The sequence below is a fragment of the Canis lupus genome, chromosome 11 (genome assembly GCF_011100685.1).
Source record: "Canis lupus familiaris isolate Mischka breed German Shepherd chromosome 11, alternate assembly UU_Cfam_GSD_1.0, whole genome shotgun sequence".
Lineage (NCBI taxonomy): Eukaryota > Metazoa > Chordata > Mammalia > Carnivora > Canidae > Canis > Canis lupus.
This window is the reverse complement of record NC_049232.1, coordinates 64,645,865-64,671,773: the sequence shown is the minus strand read 5'-3', so window position 1 is coordinate 64,671,773 and position 25,909 is coordinate 64,645,865. Positions and strand designations below refer to the sequence as shown.

The 25,909-nt window shown below is 44.0% G+C and overlaps 1 protein-coding gene across 1 annotated transcript; it reads left to right on the top strand.

The window, feature by feature from the left end:
* The first annotated feature begins 99 nt into the window (after positions 1-99).
* On the top strand, positions 100-24,453 carry FRRS1L (ferric chelate reductase 1 like). Its single transcript, XM_038553059.1, has 5 exons — positions 100-352; positions 13,219-13,303; positions 15,495-15,633; positions 19,518-19,764; positions 23,367-24,453. The coding sequence occupies exons 1-5, from the start codon at positions 115-117 to the stop codon at positions 23,537-23,539; spliced, it is 882 nt and encodes a 293-aa protein (XP_038408987.1). The 5' UTR covers positions 100-114; the 3' UTR covers positions 23,540-24,453.
* The last annotated feature ends 1,456 nt before the right edge of the window (positions 24,454-25,909 follow it).

Sequence of the window (25,909 nt, the reverse complement as noted above, 5' to 3'; positions counted from 1 at the left end):
GGGGGCGGGCGCGCGCGCGGGCGGCGGCGGCGGCGGCGGAGCACAGTGCCCGGCCCGGCCCCGCGGCGCCCCCGCTGCGGCCGGAGCGGCCTGGCTGCGGGCTCGGAGCGCGGGATGGCGCGACCGCCGCGGCGGCGCCCGGGGGCCTGGGGGCCGCTGCTCTGGCTGCTGCTGGCGGGGCCCGGCACCTGCGCCGCCAGCCCCGCGGACGACGGCGCGGGCCCGGGGGGCCGGGGACCCCGGGGCCGCGGGCGGGGGGACTCGGGCGCCGACGAGGCGGCGCCGCGCCACGACTCCTCCTACGGCACCTTCGCGGGGGAGTTCTACGACCTGCGCTACCTGTCGGAGGAGGGTGAGGCCGCGGGCGCAGGGGGCGGGGGGAGGGCGGGGGGGGCAGGGCGCGGGGGCGCGCGCGGAGGAGGCGGGAGGCGGGAGGCGGGAGGCGGCCCGGGCCGGGTGCGGAGCGCGCTGCTCGGACCCCGCGGCCTGCCTGGCTGCCAGCGCCTTCCGCCCGCCGCCCGTTTCACAGGCGGGGAGACTGAGGCCGGGACGGGGAGGTGGTCAGCCCGGCCCTGGAGGCTGCGGGCAGGGGGCGCTGAGCCTAGGCTCCCCCAGCCCCCGGCCGCCCGGCCCCCACTCTCCCTGTCGGGGTAACGGGTGGCGGGGGAGGAGGCCGCCCCCTGGCCTGGGGTGTGTGAGAGCAGGGTGCGAAGCAGAAATCACAGGTTTTTTAAATTAATTAATTAATTTATTTATTTTAAAGATTTTATTTATTTATTAGAGACAGAGAGAGAGAGGCAGAGACAGAGGGAGAAGCAGGCTCCATGCAGGGAGCCTCATGCGGGACTCGATCCCAGGACCCCGGGATCACGCCCTGAGCCGCTCAACCGCTGAGCCACCCAGGCGTCCCCAGAAATCACAATTTAAAGTGATTTTTTTTTCCTCCTCCTTGTCTGTATTGACCTACATTTGCAGGGACGAGTGCCCCAACCTTTCAGCGTTCTGTTGCTGCTGGCTGCCCTGCCCTATTTCTGTCCCCACTCTCATCCCAGTTCTTTTGTGTGACCACACACGTTAGGGTTCCCGACTGTGAGCCACCATTGTTGGGTGCTGCTGGGCCCGGAGAGGAGGGGTTTATCAGCCACAGACCTCCCTGTGGAGTTGCTTTAGTGAGCACAAAAGCCAGCTGATTCTGTGTAGAAGGAATAGAAACTGGCCTCTTCTGCAATTTGGAAGGTAGCAGTTTTCCTATTCTTCTGCTGAAAGGACTGGGCAAGAATAAAATTGGGTTTGAAATGTACCCGCAACTGATATGATGCTGGGTATATCTGTTATGAAGGATTTGGGTTAGCTGTATACAACAGGCACACATTAATAGCTTAATTAAGATAGAAGTTTCTTTGTCATGTAAAGAAATCTAGGAGGAGGCAGTCTGGGCTGGTATTAGAGGCTCTACGCTCATTGGACACCCTGGATCCTGATCTTCTGCTTCTTTATAATTCCTAGCGTGTAACTTCGTGGCCCAAAACGGCTGCTTGATCTCCAGCCACCTCATTCACTGTCCAGCCAGCGGGAAAGAGAAAGTGGAAAGGTCACTAACCTCCTTTATAAGGGGATTACTCAGAAGTCCCATATAGCAATTATACTTCATTTGCCACAACTTACGTGGTCACATGTAAATGTAAAGGAGGCTGGGAAACAGAGCCTTTTAGCTGAGAGGTAGTATGCCCAAGTAAAAAATTGAAATCATTGTATTGAAGTGGAGAGGATGGATTTGAGGAATACAGTAGTTGGGTGGAGGTTCAAGCGCTGAAACAGAGACCCCATATTTAGTGGCTTAAATAAGATAGTTTTTTTGTTTTTGGGTTTTTTTTCCTCCCATGAGTCTGACTGGTCTGGGCAGTTGGGACAGCCCTATTTTACAAGGTCATCAGGCAACCCAGGTGCCTTCCATCTTGTTCCCCATCCAGTAAAGCTTTGTCCTTGTCTGTGTGGTAGAAGATGGGTTGCCTATGTGGCCTTGTTCAAGCTTGAGGAAAGGTGGGATGCCTGGGTGGCTCAGCGGTTGGGCATCTGCCTTTGGCTCAGGGTGTGGTCCTGGAGACCCGGGATCGAGTCCCACATCGGGCTCCCTGTAGGGAGCCTGCTTCTCCCTCTGCCTATGTCTCTGCCTCTCTCTCTCTCTCTCTGTGTGTGTGTGTGTGTGTCTCATGAATAAATAAATAAAATCTTTTAAAAAAATATTGAGGAAAGGAGAAAGAGGAAACTCAGAACAAGCAATTACCTTTGAGGCTGGTTGCACAGATCACTGCTGTTCACATTCCTTTGGCAAGGATATAATTCCATGACCTAGCTGCAAGAGAGGCTGAGAAATGTAGGCTTCCAGCTGGGGGGCCATGTGGCCAGGGAGGTGGAGAGACAGGGGAGGGGTGGGGGGTGAGGATGGCAAGCAGAAGCAGCATCTATCACTCTGGAAAAGAATAAATGTTTCAAAGCCCATCTGGTTCCCAAAGGATCGAATACCTGTTTATTCTGTTCGTGCTCAGCCCAGCACACTGCCAGGTGACTCACACGTGATGCCTGAGAGCTCATGTCCTCATCGGGCGGACGGACCTAACAAAGGGAGGAAAGAAGGTCAGATGTTCTGTATCCAGTTGTATGTACGGAGAGAATGAAGTTAGTTGTAGAGTCCAGACGGTTTTATGAACACGGACCCCAGGTGGCTGCAGACGTAAGGAAGGCTTTATAGAGTTGAGCTAGGAGGTATGAAAGACTTTGATGAGCTAGAAGACAGGACATTTAGGTGAGATGCTCCCCCCTCCTCCCAGGCAGCAGGGCAGGGTGTGTACAAATCCCTGGTTTGCCTGCTTGCCCTTCTCACCCATTCTGCACATTCAGCCTGAAGCTCAGTTCTAACCCCCAGAAATCCACGATGGTTCCAACCTGCACACTGGATGAAGCTTCAACTCCTTTATCTGGAACTTTCTCTTTGGCTCAACTTCCTTTTATAGCCCTCTCTTACTCCTCCCCTTCGCTCTCCCTGGGGTTTCACTGTCCTTTCGCCTGTCTAGCACTTTCACCTATCTTCAAATGCAGATCCTACAGCCAGCTGGTGGGTGCTAGTTGGGGATGCTTGTGGGCTGACCTTCTCAGGGGCAGCCCCTCCGCTAGATTCCTTTGGGCCTCGGTTGTAGTGCTGTGGATCCTGAATAGAGACTTTCTCAAGATCCTTAGAAATAATCAGTGACATTGCCTTAAAAGGGTTACAGCCAGAGAGGGAGAAGCAGAACCGGGAAATGTCCCAGGTGGATGTTGTAACCCAGAAAGCCATGGGAACACTAGCAGTGTCCCTAGCCATGGTGAGGCCTAATAGCGTGAGGCTGCAAAATAATTGATGGATTCAGGAGATTAGAGGTGAATTTTCCTGGGATAAATTCAGTGGAGAAAGGAAGGACCCTGATTGATTTTGAAGGAAGTGGCAAGTAAAGAGGTAGAAATAGTGCATTTAAAATACTCTATTGGTACAAATGAGACTGTCTTTTTCTAGTGATTGGGCTACTTGTTTCCTCTATGCAGGGTACCCTCTTCTCAGGTTCAAAGTAGACAACTAACTGAGTTTTCAATGAAAAGATGGCCTGGTACTATGTAAATTTATTTATTCATTTATTTATTTTTTAAATATTTTATTTGTTCATGAGAGACACAGAAAGAGGCAGAGATGCAGGCAGAAGGAGAAGCAGGCTCCATGCAGGGAGCCTGGTGTGGGACTAGATCCCGGGACTCCAGGATCAGGCCCTGAGCCAAAGGCAGATGCTCAACTGCTCGGCCACCCAGGCGTCCTGTAGTATGTAAATTTAAAAAAAGGGGGGGGGGGCGGAATTAGAATAATGGGGATGGAGAATTCATTGAAACTTTAGGAGAGTCCACTGACCACTACCCACCCTGTCTAGAAACCATTTCTCCAGTGTCCTGACCGCCCAAGACTACCCAAAGCCAGAGGCTGAAAACTGGCTAATTTGGTATATTTAATTGCCCCTAAATATGTTCATTTTTAAAAACTTATTTTATATTTTGGTTTAACGATGCTAAGTGGGGTTTTTTGGTGAGTTGTTATTTGGAGACAGTGTGAAGAGGTGGGGGTGGGGTGGGCAGAGGGAGAGAGAGAGAGAATCTTAAGCAGGTTCTACCTGCAGTGAGGAGCCCGTCACAGGGGCTCCATCTCATGACCCTGAGATCATGACTTGAGCCAAAATCAGGAGTCGGACACTTAACTGACTGACCCACCCAGGTCCCCATTAACTGTGTTATATTTCAGAATTCTTAGCGGTTCCCACTGTCTTAACCTATACCTCTCATCCTTACATTCCTAACTCCACTGCCACCTCTTTCAGGGAGCCTTCCTGGATTTCCTCCTTTCCCATCCCCTGCCACTAAGCAAGGATGTTGTCTCACACCGTACAATCTAGCCCCGCTCTTGACCCTATTGGCTCTCTATGGTCAAGAGTTTGGATAGGGTGCTAATGCTTGAATCCTACCATTCATACCTCTTCCTCTTGAGGCTCTTAACACGGAATCTATATATCCAGAACAACAGAATGTAAAACAGATTACTTTGTGATTATGGGCAAATATTCTATTCTGAAGGTTCTTTGAAAAAACTGAATTGGATGTTTTTGGCTTAGTGTTACATCCCAGGTAAAGCCTCCTGCTCTCTTTTCCCTGCCGTGAAGATCTCTACAAACCCTGAAGCCTTACCAGCCTGCCGTATGGAGGGTGGTAACTGACTCGCCATACCCTGCCTTGGCAGGAAAAGAGGAAACATATTCATGATTGCTTATCTCTAAGGCACAGTGATCTGGCCACTTGTAAAATGTGGCCCATTTCTGAGCATCGGGTTTTGACCACAATTTTTCCTACTTGGGAAAGAGCTAGTAAGACAGTAAAGAGAAGAACAGAACTTGGGGAAAGGGCACGGACTCCTTCATCTACCTGTGTTCTTCCTACACGTACCATGTAATGTATAGGGATACCTAACTCGTCACCCTGCCAACCTGGAAGTTCTTTAAAGGTTAATAACCTCTATCTGAATGATCTATATATTCTCCATGATTGTAGTCTGATGATAACACTAAATGGGGCTCACTTTTAATATATACTTACTGTGCATCAGGTATGGTTCTAAGTTCCTTATACATATTAACTTTTTAAAAAAGATTTTATTTATTTATTCATGAGAGACCCAGAGAGAGAGGCAGAGACACAGATAGAGGGAGAGGCAGGCTTCATGCAGGGAGCCCAATGCAGGACTCGATCCCAGGACCCCGGGATCACGCCCTGAGCTGAAGGCAGGCGTTCAACCCTGAGCCACCCAGGGGCTCCTTTATCCATATTAACTTTCATTCTGACAGCAAACTGATGTCGATGCCCTTTAGCCCGACTGAGAGTTCAAAAATCTGACCCACGGAAAATTTAAATATCTTAGCTAAAGCCACATAGCTAGAAAGTTAGCAGGAAACTACATAGATTTGTTGATTGACTTTATGGATAAGGTGGCACAGGGTGGCCACCTCTTTGGAGCAGAGGGTCCCTGTTGATCTGCAATAGGAAATACAGTGGGACGGGCTGAATGAGGTATTTTTGTGTGCAAACTTGAGCAAAGGGGTTCGGGATCGATGAGGTTGGGCGATTAGCGTGGGGAAGCGTGGGTTCCCACCTGCTGGACTGCTGTGGTGAAACCCAAATGGTGGGACATCCAGGTGGCTCAGCGGTTGAGCGCCTGCCTTCAGCCCAGGGAGTGATCCCGGGGTCCAGGGATTGAGTCCCACATGGGGCTCCCTGCATGGAGCCTGCCTCTCTCTCTCTGCCTATGTCTCTGCCCCTCTATGTGTGTGTCTCTCATGAATAAATAAAATCTTTTAAAAAGCAAGCAAGCAAGCAAGCTGAATGGCTATTCGCCTGTGTGGGGAGCATTACATATTTTATACTTTCTGAAGCCCCTTGCCATTTTTACTTCATTCTATGACTCTGATAAGCAGAAGCAACGATTCAGGCAGTTCAGAAAGAGAAAGAGGCTGGTGCAGTAGTCTTCAGATTTGAACAGACATCTGCTGGTTAAAACTTTAAGGAATCAAGTACTAAATTAATACCTGAGGGCTGTGAGCCAAGCAGTCAATTAGAAGCAATAAATAGCGAACCAGAAGCCATTAACCACCCAGCAGAGTATGGCAGGACAGGCCCAAGGAACTGCAGAAGAGGAATATATCGTGTCTGTGAATTAGACAAGAGAGGAAACCACAAATATTCACCAATTGATGGATATTTGGGTTATTCCCCACTTGGGGCTATTATAAATAATGCTGCCATGAACATCTGTGTACAAGTTTTTGTGTGAATATATGTTTTTTTTCTCTCCGATATGAGTATTTACATGGAAAATTGGAAAGAATTAACAAACAGATACATAATCAAGAGATCGCAGTAAGGTCACCATAAACAAGACTAGCATGTGTAAACCAAAAGCTCTCTTCTTCTTTAGCAACAATAAGCTAGAAAATGTCAAAACAAGATACTATTTAAAATAGCAACTGAGGGCGCCCGGGTGGCTCAGCGGTTTAGCGCCTGCCTTCAGCCCAGGGTGTGATCCTGGAGACCCAGGGTCGAGTCCCACATCAGGCTCCCTGCATGGAGCCTGCTTCTCCCTCTGCCTGTGTCTCTGCCTCTCCATCTGTCTCTCTCTGTCTCTCATGAATAAATAAATAACATCTTTAAAAATAAATTAAATAAATAAATAAAATAGCAACCGAAATCCATATAATGTCCAGATTTTGTCTAACAAAGAGTGCCCTGGTCCTGTGTGGAGAAAAAAATGTAACTATTAAGTGATATAAAAAACACAAAGGGGAAATATACTATGATCTTGAAAGGAGTAACTTTGTATTATAAAGAGGTCAGCTCTCTCCCCACTCATCTGTTCATTTAATGCAGTCCCGTATAAGAGCCCAAGAGTATTTGGGGAGAGAACTTGACAAATGAGGATCTATCCTTTGCATGGAAGAATCAAGTTCTATGAATTGCTGGGTTACAAAGCTTAGTATTTCACATAGTGCGATCCTGGCTCAGGAACAGTCAAAAAAAAAAAAAAACAAAGAAGAAAATCCAGAAATAGACCTATATTCCTATGAGAACCAGTAAGTTATTGAGGTGTCATCATAAATCGTGTTATTTAGTAAATGATGTTGAGAAAAATTGAGTCCATGTAAGGAGAAAAATAAAACTGTTTTCTTCACATCATAGAAAACCATAAATTCTAAATGCGTCAGGTCTAAATTGAAAAGAGTACTACAAAGTTAATAAATAAATGTGTAGGGAAAGATCTTCGTGTCCTTAGAATGGAGATTCATCTCTTAGGCAAGACTCTAACAGCACAAACCAAAAGAAGAAAAATTATTTCCTCAACTACATCACATTTAAAGATTTGAGTCCAGGGAAGAATATCATTGAAAAAAGTAAGATTGGTGGCAGACTAGAAGGGTGGGGGGTGGGGGGGGAAATGCAGCATCAGAAACCACCAGTGAGTTGATATCTGGAATACACATAAACTCCCATAAGAGAGACTGAAAATGAAGTTTAAAAGAGAAGCGCAAAATAATAAAATAAAAAATAAAATAAATAAAAAAGTGTAAAGATTATGTGTATACACGTCATAGAAAAGGAAACCCAAGCGGCTCATGCAAAATATGAAGAGATGTTTAACCGTGCTAGTACCTGGGGAAATAGAAATAAAAATACTGAGAATGTCGGATGGTATCCAGTACAGGCAAGAATGTGGGGAAATAGGAGCCTCATGTACTATGAATGAGATTATAAACTGGTGCTGGTAGTCTGAATCCTAATCTTACTGAGCTTTGTGGAATTAAAGATGGGAACTAGCTATTGCTCTCTGGGGTTTACTGAAACAAATCAAAAACCTCTTGCATATGTCTACGAGAAACATATGTAAGGCAGTTCATCTCATTATTGGACAAAGCAAACATTGAAGGCATTTTAAACATTAAGGCAATGGGGAGGTTATTTCAAAACCTGTGTTTATATGCACATCACAGAATGCTATTCAATCAGGAGTAATAAGAGGTCTCACGTTTACATATAGGGATAGATTTCCAAAGGAAAATAAAAATAGTAGAATGAGATTTACTGCACAGTGTCGCTATTCTGCAGCTTAAAAGCATACAAAACCATCTACTTTTCAAGAACACCCATGTCTAAAAATAAACATGAAAAAAATAAAAAAAATAAACATATGGATGGTGGATGGTAAATGAGGCTGGGCTCTTGATACTGCTTTGCTCTGGTGCTTCCAGACCTTGGGCAGGCCTTGGGATGGCCAGTAGAGTGCAGCTGTGGACAGCATGGCAGGGTGGCGCTGTTGGCATAGTGAAAAATTGGGCCTGGAACCTCAACTTTATTTTTTTTAAAGATTTATATATTTATTTATTCATTCAGAGAGAGAGGGAGAGAGGCAGAGAGAGAAGCGGACCCCATGCAGGGAGCCTGACGTGGGACTCGATCCCGGGTCTCCAGGATCACGCCCTGGGCTGCAGGTGGCGCTAAACCGCTGCGCCACTGGGGCTACCCGAACCTCAACTTTAGATCCAGGTTCTGGTGAAGGCACTTTGTTGATTATTTTATAAGGTAATCATGCAGGACTTTCAGGAGGATGGTGTTGTTGGGAATACGAAAGGATTTTTGCAACAGGGCAGGACCTGATCCTGGGCAGGTGGAGTTCCATGCCTAGGAGGAGCTAGCAGAGATGAGAAGCTTACCTCCCAACCCCATGTTGTTTGGTACCCATTATTACTAGTGTGTGCTTTCCGTTTATCATGGTAAAATATTGCTTTTCTAAGATATATGTGTCAGAGTGCTCATTTTGTTAAAACCTGCAGCCTTTGCAGAAGGATGTGCATGAAATACTCCAGACCAGGAGGAAAGTGGGTTTAGGCAAGGATTAGGGTGAAATAGAAGATGAGCTTTGTATAGACTCCTATGAATGTCCCATAAACCAAGAAATGTCATCAATTTAATTTGGTGCACCTACATACTTAAAGATTAAAATTCTGCCATCAAGATAATTTTCCGGTAAAATTGTACAGTGCGTGTAAAACATCCTGTTGGACGACACTATTCTCTAGCTTGTTATCGAGATAACGGCTAATAAGGTACAGTCTGCAAATCCATTGTGTAGGTATTCAAGGATTAATCAATTTAGTCTCTCTCCAACAAGATCCAATCAGAAAAATAAATCATTTCTAGGCTTTTTTTTTTTTTTTTTTTTAAACAGGATGACCAGCCCAGGAGCTATCTAAGTAGGTGTCGGGGCATGGGAGAAGCAAAAAGGAGCACAGAGAGAGTAACTGTGAGAAGCAGCTGCCACCACCCCTGGGCCTGGGGTGGTGAGAGGGGTCTGGGCACAGAGAAGGACTTGAGGCTGTAAGAATCTAGAAGCTCAGACAAGAGACCCCCGCAAAAACTCCAACCCATTCTCTGAGAATGGGGCTCCCCACCCAGTGGCTGTTGGTTCCTTTGAGGGCATGACAAGGCTGGTTATGGGAGTCTAGATAAAAAGCCAGAAGCCGGAACCAACTGGCCACTGCAAGGATGAAGCAGAAGCGCCCGGACTTGTATAGTGGACAGCAATCCAATCGGAAGGGATGGTCTTCCTGCCTCCTGCCTCCTAGCCTCCCTCCAGTGCTTCCTTTTGGCAGAGCCTAGCCAGCTGGCAAAGGAGAAATGTGGTTTGCAGAGAATTCAGCCCATCAGAGAGTTGGCTATAGAAGGCTGGGTTCTCAGAGACAAGAGCTTAAATACTGGCACATGATCCAAACTAAATTTATGCCAAATCATTTAAATTCAGGGGAAAAGTGTTATATTGCTGCGCTTAATATTTTTCTGCCAACACCAACTAGTATAGTGCAATTAATTTCTGGTGCTAATAACCCAGAGCTAGCACAGACCCCCCTCAAGCTAAAAGGGGTGGTCCATCACAAGACTGCTCTCACTTAAGATCAACTGGCTGCAGATCTTGGGGCTACCCACAACGCCCCTCGGATTCTGTGATTCACTAGAATGTTTCACAGAGTTCAGGAAAGCACTGTACTTGCTATAAAGGATACAATTCAGGAAGAGCTGGTGAAGACACACTAGAGTAAAGTCCTGGGGGGGTCTCCCAAATGCAGAGTTTCTGCCCTCTTCTCATGGAATCAGGCCTTGTCGCCCTCCCTGGTATTAGTTTGTTCACCAGCCAGGAAGCGGTGCTGAGCTTATGTCCAGAGTTTCGATTGGGGTCTCATTACATAGGGATTATTGATTTAATCACTGGCTACATAATTAAATGCAATCCCCAGCCTCCCTCCCCTCCCAAGTAGCTGACAGCCCCAAACCTCTAGTCACATGGTTGGTTTTTCTGGTGACCAGCCCCCAATCCTGAGTCATCTTCCGTCTTAGCATAAGCTCAGGTGTGATCCCAAGGGGCTCAGGAATCACGAAGACAGTCTGCTGGGAAATTCCAAGGATTTGGAGCCTCTCTCACCCTCTCTCCAGGGACCAGGGACACAAACCAGTCAAATTCTTTATTACACAACACCTTACAAAACAAGAGAAAAATATACCCCAATGCATCTGGCAAAACAAGTTCTCATTCCAAGTTTTAGAAGCAGATGAGAGAATAGGAAATTAGTGCTAGAAAAGCCCCGAGAAGCCATTTGCCAATGCTAATAAGGTAGTTTGGTACATTTATAAGTGAGTTTTGTTCCAAAGCTTGCTCTTAATTTAGAATTTAGAAACCCATTCTTTTAGAGATGATCTTATCCTATGGTTACTAGTTCTCAATCCAGTTTATAAAACTTAATAGTAATAGTAATCCAATATTAATAATAACTGGCGTTTATTGTGATGGAATTCTGCTGTATGCCAGTGCGTTATTTTAGGTGCTGGGAAATGGTAAGGATAACAGGAAAAGATGGGGAAATTGAGAAGCTACATTATAAGAGATCGTCTTTTTCATTTACCTATAGAATTTTTTTTTACTTATGTATTTATTTGAGAGAGAGTGTGTGAGCAAGAGGGGCAGAGGGAGAAAGAGAATCTCAAGCAGACTCTCAGGTGAGCATGGAGCCCGAGGCAGGGCTTCATCTCAAGACCCTGAGATCATGACCTGAGTTGAAACCAAGAGTTGGACACTCAACTGCCTGAGCCACCCAGGCGCCCCAGTTACCTGTAGAATTTTTATTTTCTTTAATTTTAAAAAATTATTTATTAGAGAGAGAGAGAAAGTGAGCATGAACAGGGGGAGAGGCAGAGAGAGATGGAGAAGCAGGCTCCCCCTGAGCAGGGAGCCTGACATAGGTCTCATTCCCAGGACCTGGAGCTCATGACCTGAGCCAAAGGCAAATGCTTCACCAACTGAGCCACCCAGGTACCCCTAGAATTGTAAAAACATAACTAGTCATTGCATTCCTGGATAATTATTCTGAGAAAAAAATAGCCTCAGCATGGTAGTGAGAAATCAGAGCATATATGAAGATGCTTAATGTAGTTTGTAGCATTAAGCAGTTGCTCAATAAATGAGAGAAAAACAAAAAACTTGTCCAAGGCAGGACTTAGTCTAGAGTACTGAAGTAGATTTAGGGCTCAGCGTAAAATAAGCATAAAAGTAGAAAAAGTAATGTACTTGGCCCAATTACTTAGAGATAGAAAAAAGCTACTAGGGCTGTATTTTAGCACGTGAGCAAGATCTAGGATAGTAGAAATGAACTGTCCCAAGTGTACAGATAAGTGGAAACCATGGCCCAGTGGCTTTTTTTTTTTTTAAGTATAACATGATGTGGGAAACAAAGGCAAAAGAGAAATTAAATTTCCTTACTATTTACAGCCCATTCACAAGTCCTTGACACAGGCAGAATGACATTCCTCTAGGATCTCCGCTGCCTCGATGTTAGTTCTTTACTAAGGCCAACAGTCCCCCAGGACCCTATGAGTCTACTTTAACATATAAAAATTCCTTTGGAAACGTCCTTTATCTCTCCCCCCAAGATATATATTGGCAGTCAGTCATCCCCCAAGCATAGAACCCACTGATACACATCTGAAGGGTCTCATGACTGAGTCTTTACTAACTAGTAATAAATGACTTGTTCCTAACAATAGTTGGCCCCCTCAAGGCCCTGAAAACCTTGTTTCCAAAATACAGGAGGTTTGTGCCATCCCTTCGCCCCCATCCCAACTTGAAAGTGTATAATGGGCCACTCCTCCTGACCCCAGTGCAGCTCTTTCTACCCACGGGTCCTGTTTCTGTGCTTTAAGAAAATCACCTTTATGAACCAAAGATGTCTCAAGCATTTTTTCTTGGCCATTGGCTCCAGACCCCAATGTCTTTCCTGCATCATAATGGAACAAAGTAAACAAAGCCTCAAGTTTATATTTAATTGCCTAATATCTGTGGGTGATTTTATTTATTCATTTGACAATCATGTAGTCGGTGTCCAGTGCCAAGCACTATGCTGGACAGAGAACCCAAGATGACTCACGTATGGTTCCTGTGTGCATGAAGTTAACCACGGAGGAGAAAAATCTTGCTGTCACCAACTGGAAGCATAACTCAGGCCTACCTTTCAGTGTGTGGTTGAATGTATCATGATATGAAGTGATCTTACAAGAAAGATACCGAACTGTTAGAAACAATGTGTTTGTAGAATTTAGTGAACTATGAGACTGTCCTATACAGCTTGATGACAAATGCAAGTTCAGAGAAATGGGAAAATCCTATTATCGTGTGTAGGTATAAATGGAAAACCTCTACGATCCAATATACAAATATTTCATTGTTGGTTTTTTCCCCTCTTAGAGCACAGGTATCGTATGAAAGCTGTGATTTTTGCACTCCCAGGGACGGTGATGAGCCGTGGTTGTTGAAATTATGTCACCTCTCTGCCTCAGGTTCCCTACCATATATTCTCAGTTAGCATGTAAGTCTGGCTCAAAGATGTGTGCCCTACACCCTCCCCTCAGGAAGAGGGTAATGAGGCTTACACAAAGCCCTCTTCTGAGGCCCTAAACATTCCTGGACATGTGTGTTTGAAAATAGTCAACCTATTAAAAAGAAAAATTTCTCCTCAGGAAAGCTGTCACTGGATTTTCTAACCATTGTTTATTCTCACCATCTAGGTTATCCTTTCCCTACCGCTCCTCCTGTGGATCCATTTGCCAAAATCAAAGTGGATGACTGTGGAAAAACTAAGGGATGCTTTAGGTTGGTAGATCCGTGAGTTGGATAACTTGAAGGCTAAGGAACTGATTTACTTCTCAAGGTGGTATTTAAATCGCATACAGCTCATTCTAATCAGGGCCCTGCACCCCCTCAAAGCTTCAGCAGGGATGTGGCCTGTTTCAAATGGCCACCCCTGTATTCAGTCTTAGAGGCCATATGCTCTAGAAGGCTACTGGTCACTGGAACATTCTTGTCTGCTATTGACCCAAGTATCTACTCCTAATTAATTGGCTATATGAAAAAGAATCACATGGCACAAGCTATATTTTATTAGGGCTGTGAGTGGGACAGACCATGATAGACACGTCTAAGACCCAATGCCTTCTCAATTAAGTCATGACTTAGGGATCTCTGGATAATACTAACTAGTCCTTGAACACGGGTTATTGTAGTTAGCTTGTTATCTCTGGTTTAGTGACTCCCTACGTGATTGCTAGCAGTGTTCTATTAAAGCATAATGGGGTGAGCTAGCGAACACTAGTATAGACAGCTCTTTTTTTGTTGGAAAAGCTGCCTCCTCTTTGAAATTGTTATTTCCTAAAATAAATTGCCCTTGAGTAAAGGTCATGGTGGCCACGGTACTGAAAGTTTTTAATTTTCTTTTGTTCAACGCTCAAGGTCTAATGAGAAAAACTTGAACAAAGGGGTTTTCAGTTCTCTTTGGATTACAAGGGTATTTTTAAGGAATTTTTTTTAAGATTGTATTTATTTGAGAGAGAGAGAGCACGAGTCAGGGGAAGGAGGAGGGAGAAAGAAAAGCAGACTCCTCGCTGAGCAGAAAGCCTGATGCAGTGCTTGATCCCAGGATGCTGGGAGCATGACCTGAGCTGAAAGCAGACGTTTAACCAACTGAGCCACCCAGGCACCCCTCCAAGGAATTTTTAAGAATCCAAATAATACAATTATTGAGGAAGATGGCCAGCAATGTTAAGTCTGGTGATTGGGGGACATTTTCAAAAAAAGAAGGAATTTCAGTACCTGCTGGCTTCAGGGTGACTTACTTTCTGGCCCACTCACTCTTCCTGTAGCTTTCCCTTACTTCCATCCAGCATTTTCACCGTGTTCTGCATTGTCCTGAGCTTACATCTCTTCCCAGCCTTTCAGGGTACCTGCCAGCCTGGTGGCATGTGCCTACAGATACCTTCCACCTGACCTTCGATTGTCTCACCCATTGCTACAGGGTTCTGTTATTTGGAAAATGGCGTAAAACAACCTTCCTCCACTAGACCTTTCTGATTTTAAAGGATCCACAAGTCCTCTGTAAAGAAAATTTAAATCTATGTTTCCATTTCATTCATGCTTCTTAAAAAGATTAATGTTTGCATAATCTGATTATCTGGATAACCAGTTTATATTGCTCTGTACTCTACAGTCCCAATTTGTAATTATGTTAGCACCAAGTAGCCCAATAGAGCAAAGGCAGATTTTATAAATCAACGATGCGTTCATGCTCAGTGAATACCAGATGAGGTTTCATTTCATGTGTCGTATGTATGAGGGTTTTACAGCAGTTCAAACAGATTAAAGTGGAGGGAGGTGGAATCGTAATCGTAGTTAGTAGTAAGAACGAGCTCAACCAAGAGATCCCGCACAGTGTAGTCAGAGAGACCCCATGCAGGTAAGCAAAATCTGCCTTCAGTAAAACGACATCATCCATCACATGAATGCTGAGAACTTAAATGCTCCGGGTTTTGTAGTTTATATTTAATTTGTATGTTTTTGTTAATTTAGCTGTGTTAAAATGTCTAAGTAAAAAGAAATTGGTGTACATTTAATTCACAAAGACAGCTTATTAGTTTATTCACTCGGAGAATTTCTGCCTCTGAAAGGGATTCTGAAATGATTCAGTAATAAGTAATATCTGAGAAAACTCTAAAATAATGCTGAGAACCCTGGTTGCACGTGAGGCCCACGTGCAAGTCCTGTTGCAGCTACTGACTCAACCACGCAAGCAATCCCCTTCCCATCTCTGGTCCTCAGGTTGTATGTAGATAAAAAGGAGCAGATACTCTCCACGGTCTCTCCCGAGTGAAATTGTGGTTTTCAGATCCCTGGTAGCAAAGAGCTAATTTATGTGATAATCTTGCTTCACTATGCCTAACATATTGTTGCCTTCGTAATGTATTGTGAATAAGTAGATGAAGCAGCAGTGCTGTTTTGATACATCCTCTAGATATGGCAAACCGGGCTGCAATGCGGAGACCTGTGACTACTTCCTTAGCTACCGGATGATAGGGGCTGATGTGGAATTTGAGCTGAGTGCTGACACAGATGGTTGGGTAGCAGTTGGATTCTCTTCAGACAAGAAAATGGTAAGATGCAAATCATGATAAGAGATGATTTTTTTTTCCCCTTTAGTTTGCTGTGCTACTTTAGATTTTGGAGAATGGGCATGGTTTCTCCAAGCTACCATGCCTCTGTTAAATGTGTGAATTTCTAGCATTTGATTTTCTTTCTCAAAGCAAAGGAAATAAAGTGATAAAAGCGGCGTAACGATTATATTAGCTGTGGCTCTCTGATTGCAAGTTAAAAAAAATGAAGCTAGCTTAAACAGAAAAGGAAGGGTTGGTTATGGGAATACGAGGTATCTTGTGGTGCCTGGGTTTATTAGTTATTATGGCAGTAATGCTGCAAGGAGAGCTTCCAAAACCACATGGCTTATAAGCATTTATTTCTTGCCCACATGTGTGTGAATTGGACAGGGTTCAGCTGGGCTTGGCTCCAGCCCATGAATTGGATTCGGGCTTTTTCTAATCATTCTGGAACCAGCAGCTAACAGGGCATGTTGTTTTCATGGCAGAGACAGAAGGGCAAGAGCCCTCCAAGCCTATTTCAAACCTCTGCTCACATCATATCTGCTAACATTCCATTGCTCAAAGTAAATCACACGGCCAAGGCCAGAATGAAGGGAGAGGGAATTTCACTCCCCTTCCCAAGAGGCCCTGTGAAGGTGTGGGGATATAACACTCCTACCAGGGAATGAAGCAGTAAGGCCAACAATTCAGTCTTCTGCAGTACGCATAGGCAAGAACACATCTGGACCTCAGAAAAACCAGGGACCAGGACCAGGACGGGTGTCTGGATCCCAAGCAGCTGTCCATCTCTTACCTCTGCTCTTTCTGTGCCTCTGCTATGCTCTTCCCTCCTCCCACCATTTGCCATCTCACTGTGGCAGCCTGATTCCCAGACAGCCAGACTTTCTTGGGCCTCTGTACCTTTGCACATGCTTCTGCTCTGCCAAGAGGAGCCTCCTTCTTCTCTTCACCTGGCCTGTCTTGAGGCTCCTGCAATGACAGGAGGTCAGCTCAGATAGGCTAGCAGCAGTGGGAGTGGTGAGAAGTGCTCAGATCTGGGATATCTTTTGAAGGCAGCGCTGACTGTGTTCACTTATGGATTGTTGATGGGTTGTAGGTGGGTGTTAAGTAGAGACTGGAGGATCAGGCTATGCAGTCAGAACTCCAGTGACTTTGTTCTTGGAAAGGTCACCAAAAGAATGAGCTGCTACCGAAGCCAGTCCAGGCAGTAAGACAATGGGCCTAACTGGTAAGACTGCATGGATGTGAATCTGCATCTCTTGTCTCCCACTTTAGGGTCAGTGAGAGGAACAGCAGGTGTGTGCCATCCCAGAAACTGGCTTGCAATGCAATTGACCATTTCCCGTCCTAGAATGCATTTGCACCCATAGTGCAGATTTTAAGATTAGGGCACTCAGAGGAGGGAGGTTGAGTAAGACATGTTCTAATTTTATGTTTGGCTTTTTTTCAAAAAAGATTGATTTATTTATTTTAGAGAGCGCAAGTGGGGGGAGGGGGGAGGGAGAGTGAGAATCCTCAAGCAGACTCCCCGCTGAGCATGGATCCTGACTTGGGACTCTATCCCAGGACCCTGAGATCATGACCCGAACCAGCTTAACAATAACCCACAACCCTTGGACCAACTCATGACCTGAACCAAAACCAAGAGTTGGATGCTTGACTGACTGAGCCACTCAGGCACCTCTATGTTTGACATTTTGCTATCTGAAGGCTTTTTTTTTTTTTTAAAGATTTTATTTATTTATTCATGAGAGACCAGAGAGAGAGAGAGAGAGAGAGGCAGAGACACAGGCAGAGGGAGAAGCAAGCTCCACGCAGGGAGCCCGATGTGGGACTCTATCCCGGGTCTCCAGGACCGCAACCTGGGCTGAAGATGGCGCTAAACCGCTGAGTCACCCGGGCTGCCCTATCTGAAGGCCTTTAACAGATAAATCTCTCTTTTCTTCTCCTGTTATTCCAAAGAGAAGCACAGCTGAAAATTTTTTCAAAACCAGATGCAAAGGAAAAGCAAAATGGAACTCCTTTTTAATAGTCTTAAACTTTTTTGAAATGGTATATTATTGGGTTTTTTAAAATGAGAACTTTTTTTTTGAGACTTTATTTTTAGAGCAGTTTTAGGTTCACAGCAGAATTGAAACGAGGTACAGAAAATATCCATATGCTCCCTGCCCCACACACGCATAGCCTTCCCCATTATCAGCATCCCCCACAGAATGGTATATTTGTTATAGTTGATGGATGTCTTTAACTTTTTGGACCTGGTTTTTTCTTTTTTAAAAGATTTTATTTTTAAGTAATCTCTATATCCAGAATGGGGCTCGAACCTGCAACCCCGAGATCAAGAGTCTCATGCTCCACCGAGTGAGCCATCCCGGCACCCCATTTTTTTGGACCTGTTTTTATTTTTATTCTTTTTATTTCTTTATTTTTTTAAAGACTTTATTTATTTATTCATGAGAGACACAGAGCAAGAGAAAGAGAAGCAGAGACACAGGCAGAGGGAGAAGCAGGCTCCACGCAGGGAGCCCAATGTGGGACTCCAGGATCACGCCCTGGGCCGAAGGCAGGCGCTAAACCACTGAGCTGCCCAGGGAGCCAGCCCCTGGACCTGTTTTTAAAAAGCTTAAATGTACAGACAACTGCAAGGGCAGTGCAATACATATGCTTCACAAAGATTCACCAAACAACTTTCTTTTTGTTGTGTACAGTGTACAGAATGTAAAGTCTACCATTTTAACCATTAAAAATGTGCACCTCAGTGGCTTCAGTTATGTCCATAGGGTGCAACCATCACCACTATCTACTTCCAGAACTTTTTCTTTTTAAATAATGAGATTTTGCCACATGCTTTATTTCCCCTGCTGTTGCTGCTACTACTTGCTTTTATTTTTATTTTCTGGAAACTTTAGAGATTCAATCTATTTGTTAAATTCAGGAAGTTTAATATTAATATGATAGTATCATTGCCCATTGTGCCAATACTACTTTTTTTTTTTAAAGAGTTTATTCAAGAGAGAGAGAACGAGTGGGAGGAGAGACAGAAGGAGAGGGAGAAGGAGACCCCCCTGAAGAGTGGGGAGCTGAATGCCATGTTCAATCCCAGGACCCCAGGATTATGACCTGAGCCGAAACCAGATGCTTAACTGACTGAACAACCCAGGCGTCCCGCCCCCCCAGTACTACTCTTTATAGAAATTCTTATTTCATGAATTAGGATTCTGTCTAGGAACACTATTAGTTGTCATGAATCTTTAGTCTTCTTTATTTTGAAATGATTTCTGGAAAAAAAAAAAAAAGAAAAGAAAAGAAATGATTTCTGGGACGCCTGGGTGGCTCAGCGGTTGAGCATCTGCCTTTGGCCCAGGGCGTGATCCCCACATCCTGGGATCGAGTCCCACATTGGGCTTCCTACATGGAGCCTGCTTCTCCCTCTGCCTGTGTCTCTGCCTCTCTCTGTGTGTCTCTCATGAATAAATAAATTAAAAAAAAAAAAAAGAAATGATTTCTTAGCCTTTTGTTTTTTTTTATGATATTGGTCTTTTGAAGATTGTAAGTACTTTTTGTAATCCTTTTTTGTAGAATAACTCTCACTTTGGGTTTGATTGTTTCTTCATGATTAGGTTTGGTTTGCATTTTTCAGCAGGAAAACTCAATAGCTGGTGATGTATTTTCTGAATAGCACACTGGGAGGTACCTGATTTCAGCTCTTGTGATGCTAAATTCCATCAATTTGGTTAAAGCTTTTTAAATAAAAAATAATTTTGAGGGGTGGGATTTCAAATTACAGAGGTAATGGATATATCTGAGTGAAATTTCTTCCTAGCAGAGAAGTTTGCAAAAGATGCACCTTTGACTTTTTCCTTCCTCGTTTTTCATGTTAGGGTGGTGATGACGTCATGGCCTGTGTCCACGATGACAATGGCAGAGTCCGCATACAGCACTTCTATAATGTAGGCCAGTGGGCAAAAGAGATCCAGAGAAATCCTGCCAGGGATGAAGAAGGAGTCTTTGAGAACAATCGGGTCACCTGCAGATTTAAACGCCCTGTGAACGTTCCCAGAGATGAAACAATTGTCGATCTGCATTTGAGTTGGTATTACCTGTTTGCTTGGGGTCCAGCCATTCAGGGTAAGCTTACATTGTGGCATCTGGATTAAACACCAGGTGCTGTTTTGCTCGTGTTCATTATTTACTGGGCAAGAGAGTGGTCAGCCCTTTGGATAATGTAAAGGAAAGAGGAGATATGATCCTGCCTGTAGGAAATTGTAATGGACTTACTATATACGTGGACATACAAATGGACAGTAATACTCATACATAGCTAGCACGGCACAAGGTAGCGTATGATGAGCTACCGGCTTCATGGAACAGATCATGTGTCTGCTGTATGTGGGGGTATGTGCTGTATTCAATTCTCACAACATTCTCATTTACTCCTTACCACATCCTTGAGAGGTATAGATAGTATCATCCTCATTTTAAAGAGATTAAGGAATTGCTCAAGGCTATACAACTAATTAGTGGAGGAACTAAAATTCAGTCCTAGAACTCACTGACTGCAAAGTCAGTGAGTACTCTTAGCTCCTGTGCTCTAAATCTAAAAAATACAGAACAGGAAAGGGCATCTGGAGACTTCTGCAGAGATGGGCACCAAGCATCTCATTATCATTAGTGTTCACTTTATGACTGTCCTGGTAGTCACACATCCACCAAATTATCCTATAATTTAGCCCATTGCTCCTCAAATTTTAATGTGTACAGGAATTGCCTGGTTGTATCATTAAAATGCAGTTTCAGGGACGCCTGGGTGGCTCAAGCAGTTGGGCATCTGCCTTTGGCTCAGGTTGTGCTCCTGGAGTTCCAGGATCGAGTCCCGCATGGGACTTCTTTATGGTGCCTGCTTCTCCTCCCTCTGCCTATGTCTCTGCCTCTCTCTGTGTCTTATGAATAGATAAATAAAATTTTAAAAAATAAAAAATAAATAAATAAATAAATAAATAAATAAATAAAAATAAAATGCAGTTTCAGTAGGTCTGGGGTGGGACCTGAGATTCTGCATTTCTAACCAGCTTCCCAGTGGATGCTGGTTTATTGACGACCTCACTTTGGGTGGCAAGGCTCTTGAGCAGACCCCGGCAAAGACCCAAGCGTACATTGACGACCTCACTTTGGGTGGCAAGGCTCTTGAGCAGACCCTGTCAAAGACCCAAGCGTATCATTAGACCTTTTGGAGGCTGCCAAAAACAAGTTACATGGTGTCAGCGTTCCTCCTGTCTGATCAAGCCTAACAGCCTAAGCATGGAAGTGAGTTGTTCATGGTCTTTGTAGGAGAACTCATTCCGGCTCCCAGCAATTGAGTCTTTCTCTGCTGTGTGTTCATCAACTCTCAGTTGCCTAATCTGATCTAGGTTGTCTTTTTCTATTCTTCTTTTTCAAAGTGTTTCCAGGGATTGGTCTGGAGATTTTATACCTTTTTTGCCTGTTTTTTTTTTTTTTTAATTTTTTATGTATTCATTTTGAGAGAGCAAGCCAGAGCATGAGCAGGGGGGAGGTGCAGAAGGAGAGGGAGAAGCAGGCTCCCTGCTCAACAGGGAGCCTGACGTGGGGCTTGATCTCAGGACCCCCAAGATTGTGACCTGAGCCGAAGGCAGATGCTCAACTGAGCCACCTAAAAGCTGCCTTTTATTGCCTGTTTCTAATTGGAAAAACATTTGGATGCCTCCAGATTTGTGATACCTTTCCCATTTGCTTATTTCCCAAGATCCCAACAATGGATCTGCAGTTATATCTTTGGGTACTTCTAGTACTCACGGAAGTAAATTCTATCTCATCCCGGAAAAATGGACTCATTTAAAATGGTGGGAATTGGAGCCTAAAACTTTAAATTTGAGCATGGGTTTTTCCCGTTGGTAGCAATACCCAGCCTTCATCTGAGTTCTGAACTTCAATTTCTTTGTATCTAAAATGGGGGTGATTGGGGCAGTCCCTGTGGCGCAGCGGTTTAGCGCCGCCTGCAGCCCAGGGTGTGATCCTGGAGACCTGGGATCGAGTCCCACATCAGGCTGCATGGAGCCTGCTTCTCCCTCTGCCTGTGTCTCTGCCTCTCTCTCTCTGTGTTTCTCATGAATAAATAAATAAATAAATCTTAAAAAAAATAAAATAAAATGGGGGTGATGATAATACCGACTTCATAGGATCATTGTGAGCATTAAATGAAAACAAGTATTTGAAGTTCCTTTACAAATTGTAAGGTGCTGTACTTCAGAAAGTCATCGTCTGACATAAATGGAATAATAATAGCCTAATATATTGGGCCCCACTCAAGTCTGATCCCACTTCATCTGATTAGCCCTCCAGGGCTTTGGTTGTTTTCACTGTCCTCAAACAGAACAAGCATATTCCTACCCCATCTACAGGCTTGTATACCCTTTATTGATTAAATACCTCTCTATTGATCAAATACACATTAAGCTAGGGTTTAAAGGGGATATGGGATTAGGTTTCCCTCAAGGGAAGCAGAGGTGCATGGTTATGCCTAGGAGCCTATGTACATGACCAGTCACCAGGTACATGACCAGGTTAGGTTAGATGGGAGAGGTGAGTGGATCTGTTGAAAGAAAAATTTCTGCCAACCTGAGGACTTGGCATGAGTGGGCACAGATGCTGGAGCAGGGAATTAACATGTCAAATTTGGCAGGGCCTCCCTAGCAGATAGGATTTTTTAAAAAACCCTCACTCTGAGCGCTATTTCCAAGGAAACCTTTGCTCTGAACTCACATGCCTGTAGTCTCCTTAAGCCAAGTTCTATGTGGCTTATTCAGGAGGTCAAGCACTATGAATGGGGTGCATAATAAGTGCACAGCCTTTTTCTCTTTACACATCTAACCAGTTTATAAAAATGTCTCTAGTCCAACCACTTGTTTGGTATCTTAACCCTCCTACCCTCTGTACCATTCCACCTCATTCTGACTCTCAGACCTACAGATGCACACAGAGCACACCCACACACTCTCTGATCTGACCTGGGCAGGCCACCACTTCATCTACCACAGCCAGTGACAGAGCCTGCCATCTCTAAGCAAGCATAGCATCATCAGAAATGTTGATGATCCGTATATAAAAGGCATATTTGAGGGGAATAAAAATAGTAGCTCTTGCTGTTGAAATCAACATACAGTTTTCCTGATCGTAGGAGTAGGATAAAACTCGTTAGAGACCTTGAAAGTAGGCATTCATACAATACTGAGCAGCAACAAAGTGGGGTGAAATGGAGAGAACAGCACTATTGTTCAGGTAGTGGGAGTGTGGATTCATGAGAGCCAGTCTTTGGAGGTATATTTAGGTCATTTCGATGTTCTTTTGTATTTTTAAAAATATTTTATTTATTTATTAATGAGAGTCACAGATAGAGAGGCAGAGACACAGGCAGAGGGAGAAGCAGGCTCCATGCAGGGAGCCTGAGGTGGGACTGGATCCCGGGTCTCCAGGATCACGCCCTGGGCTGAAGGTGGCGCTAAACCGCTGAGCCACCCAAGCTGCCCTGTATTTCTATATATATACAGTTGTGGAGAATTCTGATGATTAGCTCTAATTCCTGATTCCAGATCTTTATAATTTCTACTTATGTATTTGATGCTAAAGACTTGTCTAGTCTTTCTCTTGTTTGCATACAACATTTTAAATCTGTTTTTTTTTTTTTTTTAACTGTCCTCTTCCTTCTTTCCTTGAAGGCTCTATCACCCGACACGACATAGACTCACCACCGACTTCGGAGCGTGTTGTCAGTATTTACAAGTATGAAGATATTTTTATGCCATCAGCTGCCTATCAAACCTTCTCCTCTCCATTTTGTTTGCTTCTCATTGTTGCCCTGACCTTCTACTTATTGATGGGAACCCCTTAACCACAGCTACAAAGCCAACATGTTAAACGGATTAGAAAGTCTTTAGTATAAATATATTTTTAAAGAATATGCAGTATAATTTTAGCTTTTCTTATTTAAATAAAAAGACTGCTATGATTTCAGTTTTTTGGAAGAAAGAGCAAGCTGCTTTTCTAATCAAAGAGGATTGTTTAATATTGATCCCATACTTTTGGAAAGTACTTAAAAATTTTTTTCTAAGCACTTTCAAATGTGTTTTCTTATTTGAGCTTCATAACATCTCTGAGTTGGCTTGATGAAAATTATTAGTGCCATCTTACTGAATGGGATTTGAGGTCAAGGAAAGCTGTCTTTTTTTGGTGACCCACACGCCATGTGGCCTTGGCTACTTGGTCCGATAACATGTAGCAAGGTAGAGAAAGAGCAAGGCATAGGGATTCTCAACAACCTTTACTCTTCCAACTACAGCTCAGGAGAGTTACTTGAAGCATTACTAAAGAGCACTTCACTGGATGGCCCTAGTTCACAATCAGCCTTTTAAGGAGAAGTTTTCAATTTCCCTGAGTGTGTTTGGATGTTTACACAGCTGATGGGGGAGAATGGGAAAGATTACAATGATAAGATAATCATTCGTATTTACTTGAAATTTCTCCTTAGTAGTTATGAGAAAATATTTGTTACTGCTGTTTGGAAAGGTCAGAAACAGAACTGTGAGTGTTCTTGAGGACGTAAAACTATATTAATGATATTAATTAATGATAAAAAAATAAGAGCATTCATAGTGGTTAGAATTTGGACTCTTCTATTACTGTATTTTATAAGTTACGTGATTCATCTGTGGTTACAGCTAATTCTGTTGTCAGAGTCGAGATCCATGGAACATGGTTAACTATGTTTTATAATAGGCAAATCATCTTAATAAAAAATTTAAGGCATTTTGAAAAACAACATTTTTGGAGATTGTGGGGATTTGGAGTAGAAACTTTTTATAGATGAAATTTCTTTTTTAAATCAGAAAATGGGAGATGACCCCTAGAGTGAATTCACCTAGAGTTTCCATTCCAACAAGTTCAGACTTGTAAACTGGACCAGCAGTTAGCAGAACTTATCATAAAGCCTTGACTTTGTGCATTCCCTTTTTTCAAAGGAGCCCAAATGTTCCTTTGTTCTAAATATCTGTGCTAACAGCCCATTCACAGGAAAAGAGTCTATGGGGTGTCTTTGAGTTGCTGATGGATTTCCATTGTAGAGTTTTGCAGTCCTCTGGCTTGCCCCCTTCCTTGCTTTAGACCTGGCTCCAATTTTGTGGATTTTGTGATTAAACAAGAATGGAGACTGATTTCTAAAGCCATCTTTGGAATTCACTGGCAGGGTGAAAGTCTGCCTGAGGGGAGAGCTTTCAAATTCTGGAACTGTACAAAAACAAAGAAAACGTTGAGCTTCTATGACACACAGTCTACCAAGTGATGTAGGGAGAAATAATCCTCATTGCAGGTGGGGAGAGTTTAAATGACATTAAGTGAGCAAAAGAACTGGGTAGGATTCAAACTCAGGTCATCTGGCTCCAGTCTGTGGCTCCACCTCCTTGCCATGGCCTTGGAGCTAAGCCCTCCCATCCCGCTGAGGGTGGCCTGTGCATACCTTCTGAACTATAGTGGTTGTTCAGTATTGGGGATACAGAGTATGCAGGCACCCACTGTGTAAATAAGAAGGCAAATATTTTTATACGTCACTCTCTTATGTATATAGTATTTCAGCTATAAATAGGTTAAGACTAAAGAGAGCCGGGCTAGCCTCTATAGCAGGCAGGGAAGGAATACATTAACGGATTTTCCCTCTGCTTATATTTCAAGTCAAGCCAATTATTTCACGAATTATTTCCACATCCATAACCAGTCTTGCATATTTGTACTTAGAACTTTTTCTGACTTCTAATTGCCATTAGGGTAAAATGAAATCCATTTCAATTACCTCCAAAATCATCTTTTGCTACCGTTCCTCACTTGCAACGTCCCTGCAAGACAGTTGCTCTCAAGTCATCTCTCACGGTGTTGCCTGTGTCCAGACTCTTCCACTTCTGGTGCTTGCTAAACTCTTTCAGCTCACAGCTTCTATATTTCTTCCAATCTCCTGGACTAGATAGGTTGGGGTCCCCCCCACATGCTCCCACAGCACGCTGGGCTTCCCCATCCTGTCGTTCACCACACTTTCCTGCAATCCATTGCTTGCGCTCCCTTGCTAGCTCCCTAATGCAGGGACCATTTCTTGTTGCTCATCTTAACAGACGCTGCTACACTCTAGGCACTCAGCAAACACTTGGTTGGACAGAAGAAGTAAGTGAAGCTGTACTCTTGCAGCAACTTTGTGTGGTTCAGAGGCTTGTATTTCATA

Bases quoted from the DNA above. Each gene is read 5' to 3' on its own strand.
- FRRS1L (XM_038553059.1), top strand. From the start codon at position 115: ATGGCGCGACCGCCGCGGCGGCGCCCGGGGGCCTGGGGGCCGCTGCTC. The intron at 15,634-19,517 runs GTAAGATGCAAA...TTTTCATGTTAG, and splicing joins TCTCTTCAGACAAGAAAATG to GGTGGTGATGACGTCATGGC. The intron at 19,765-23,366 runs GTAAGCTTACAT...CTTTCCTTGAAG, and splicing joins TTGGGGTCCAGCCATTCAGG to GCTCTATCACCCGACACGAC.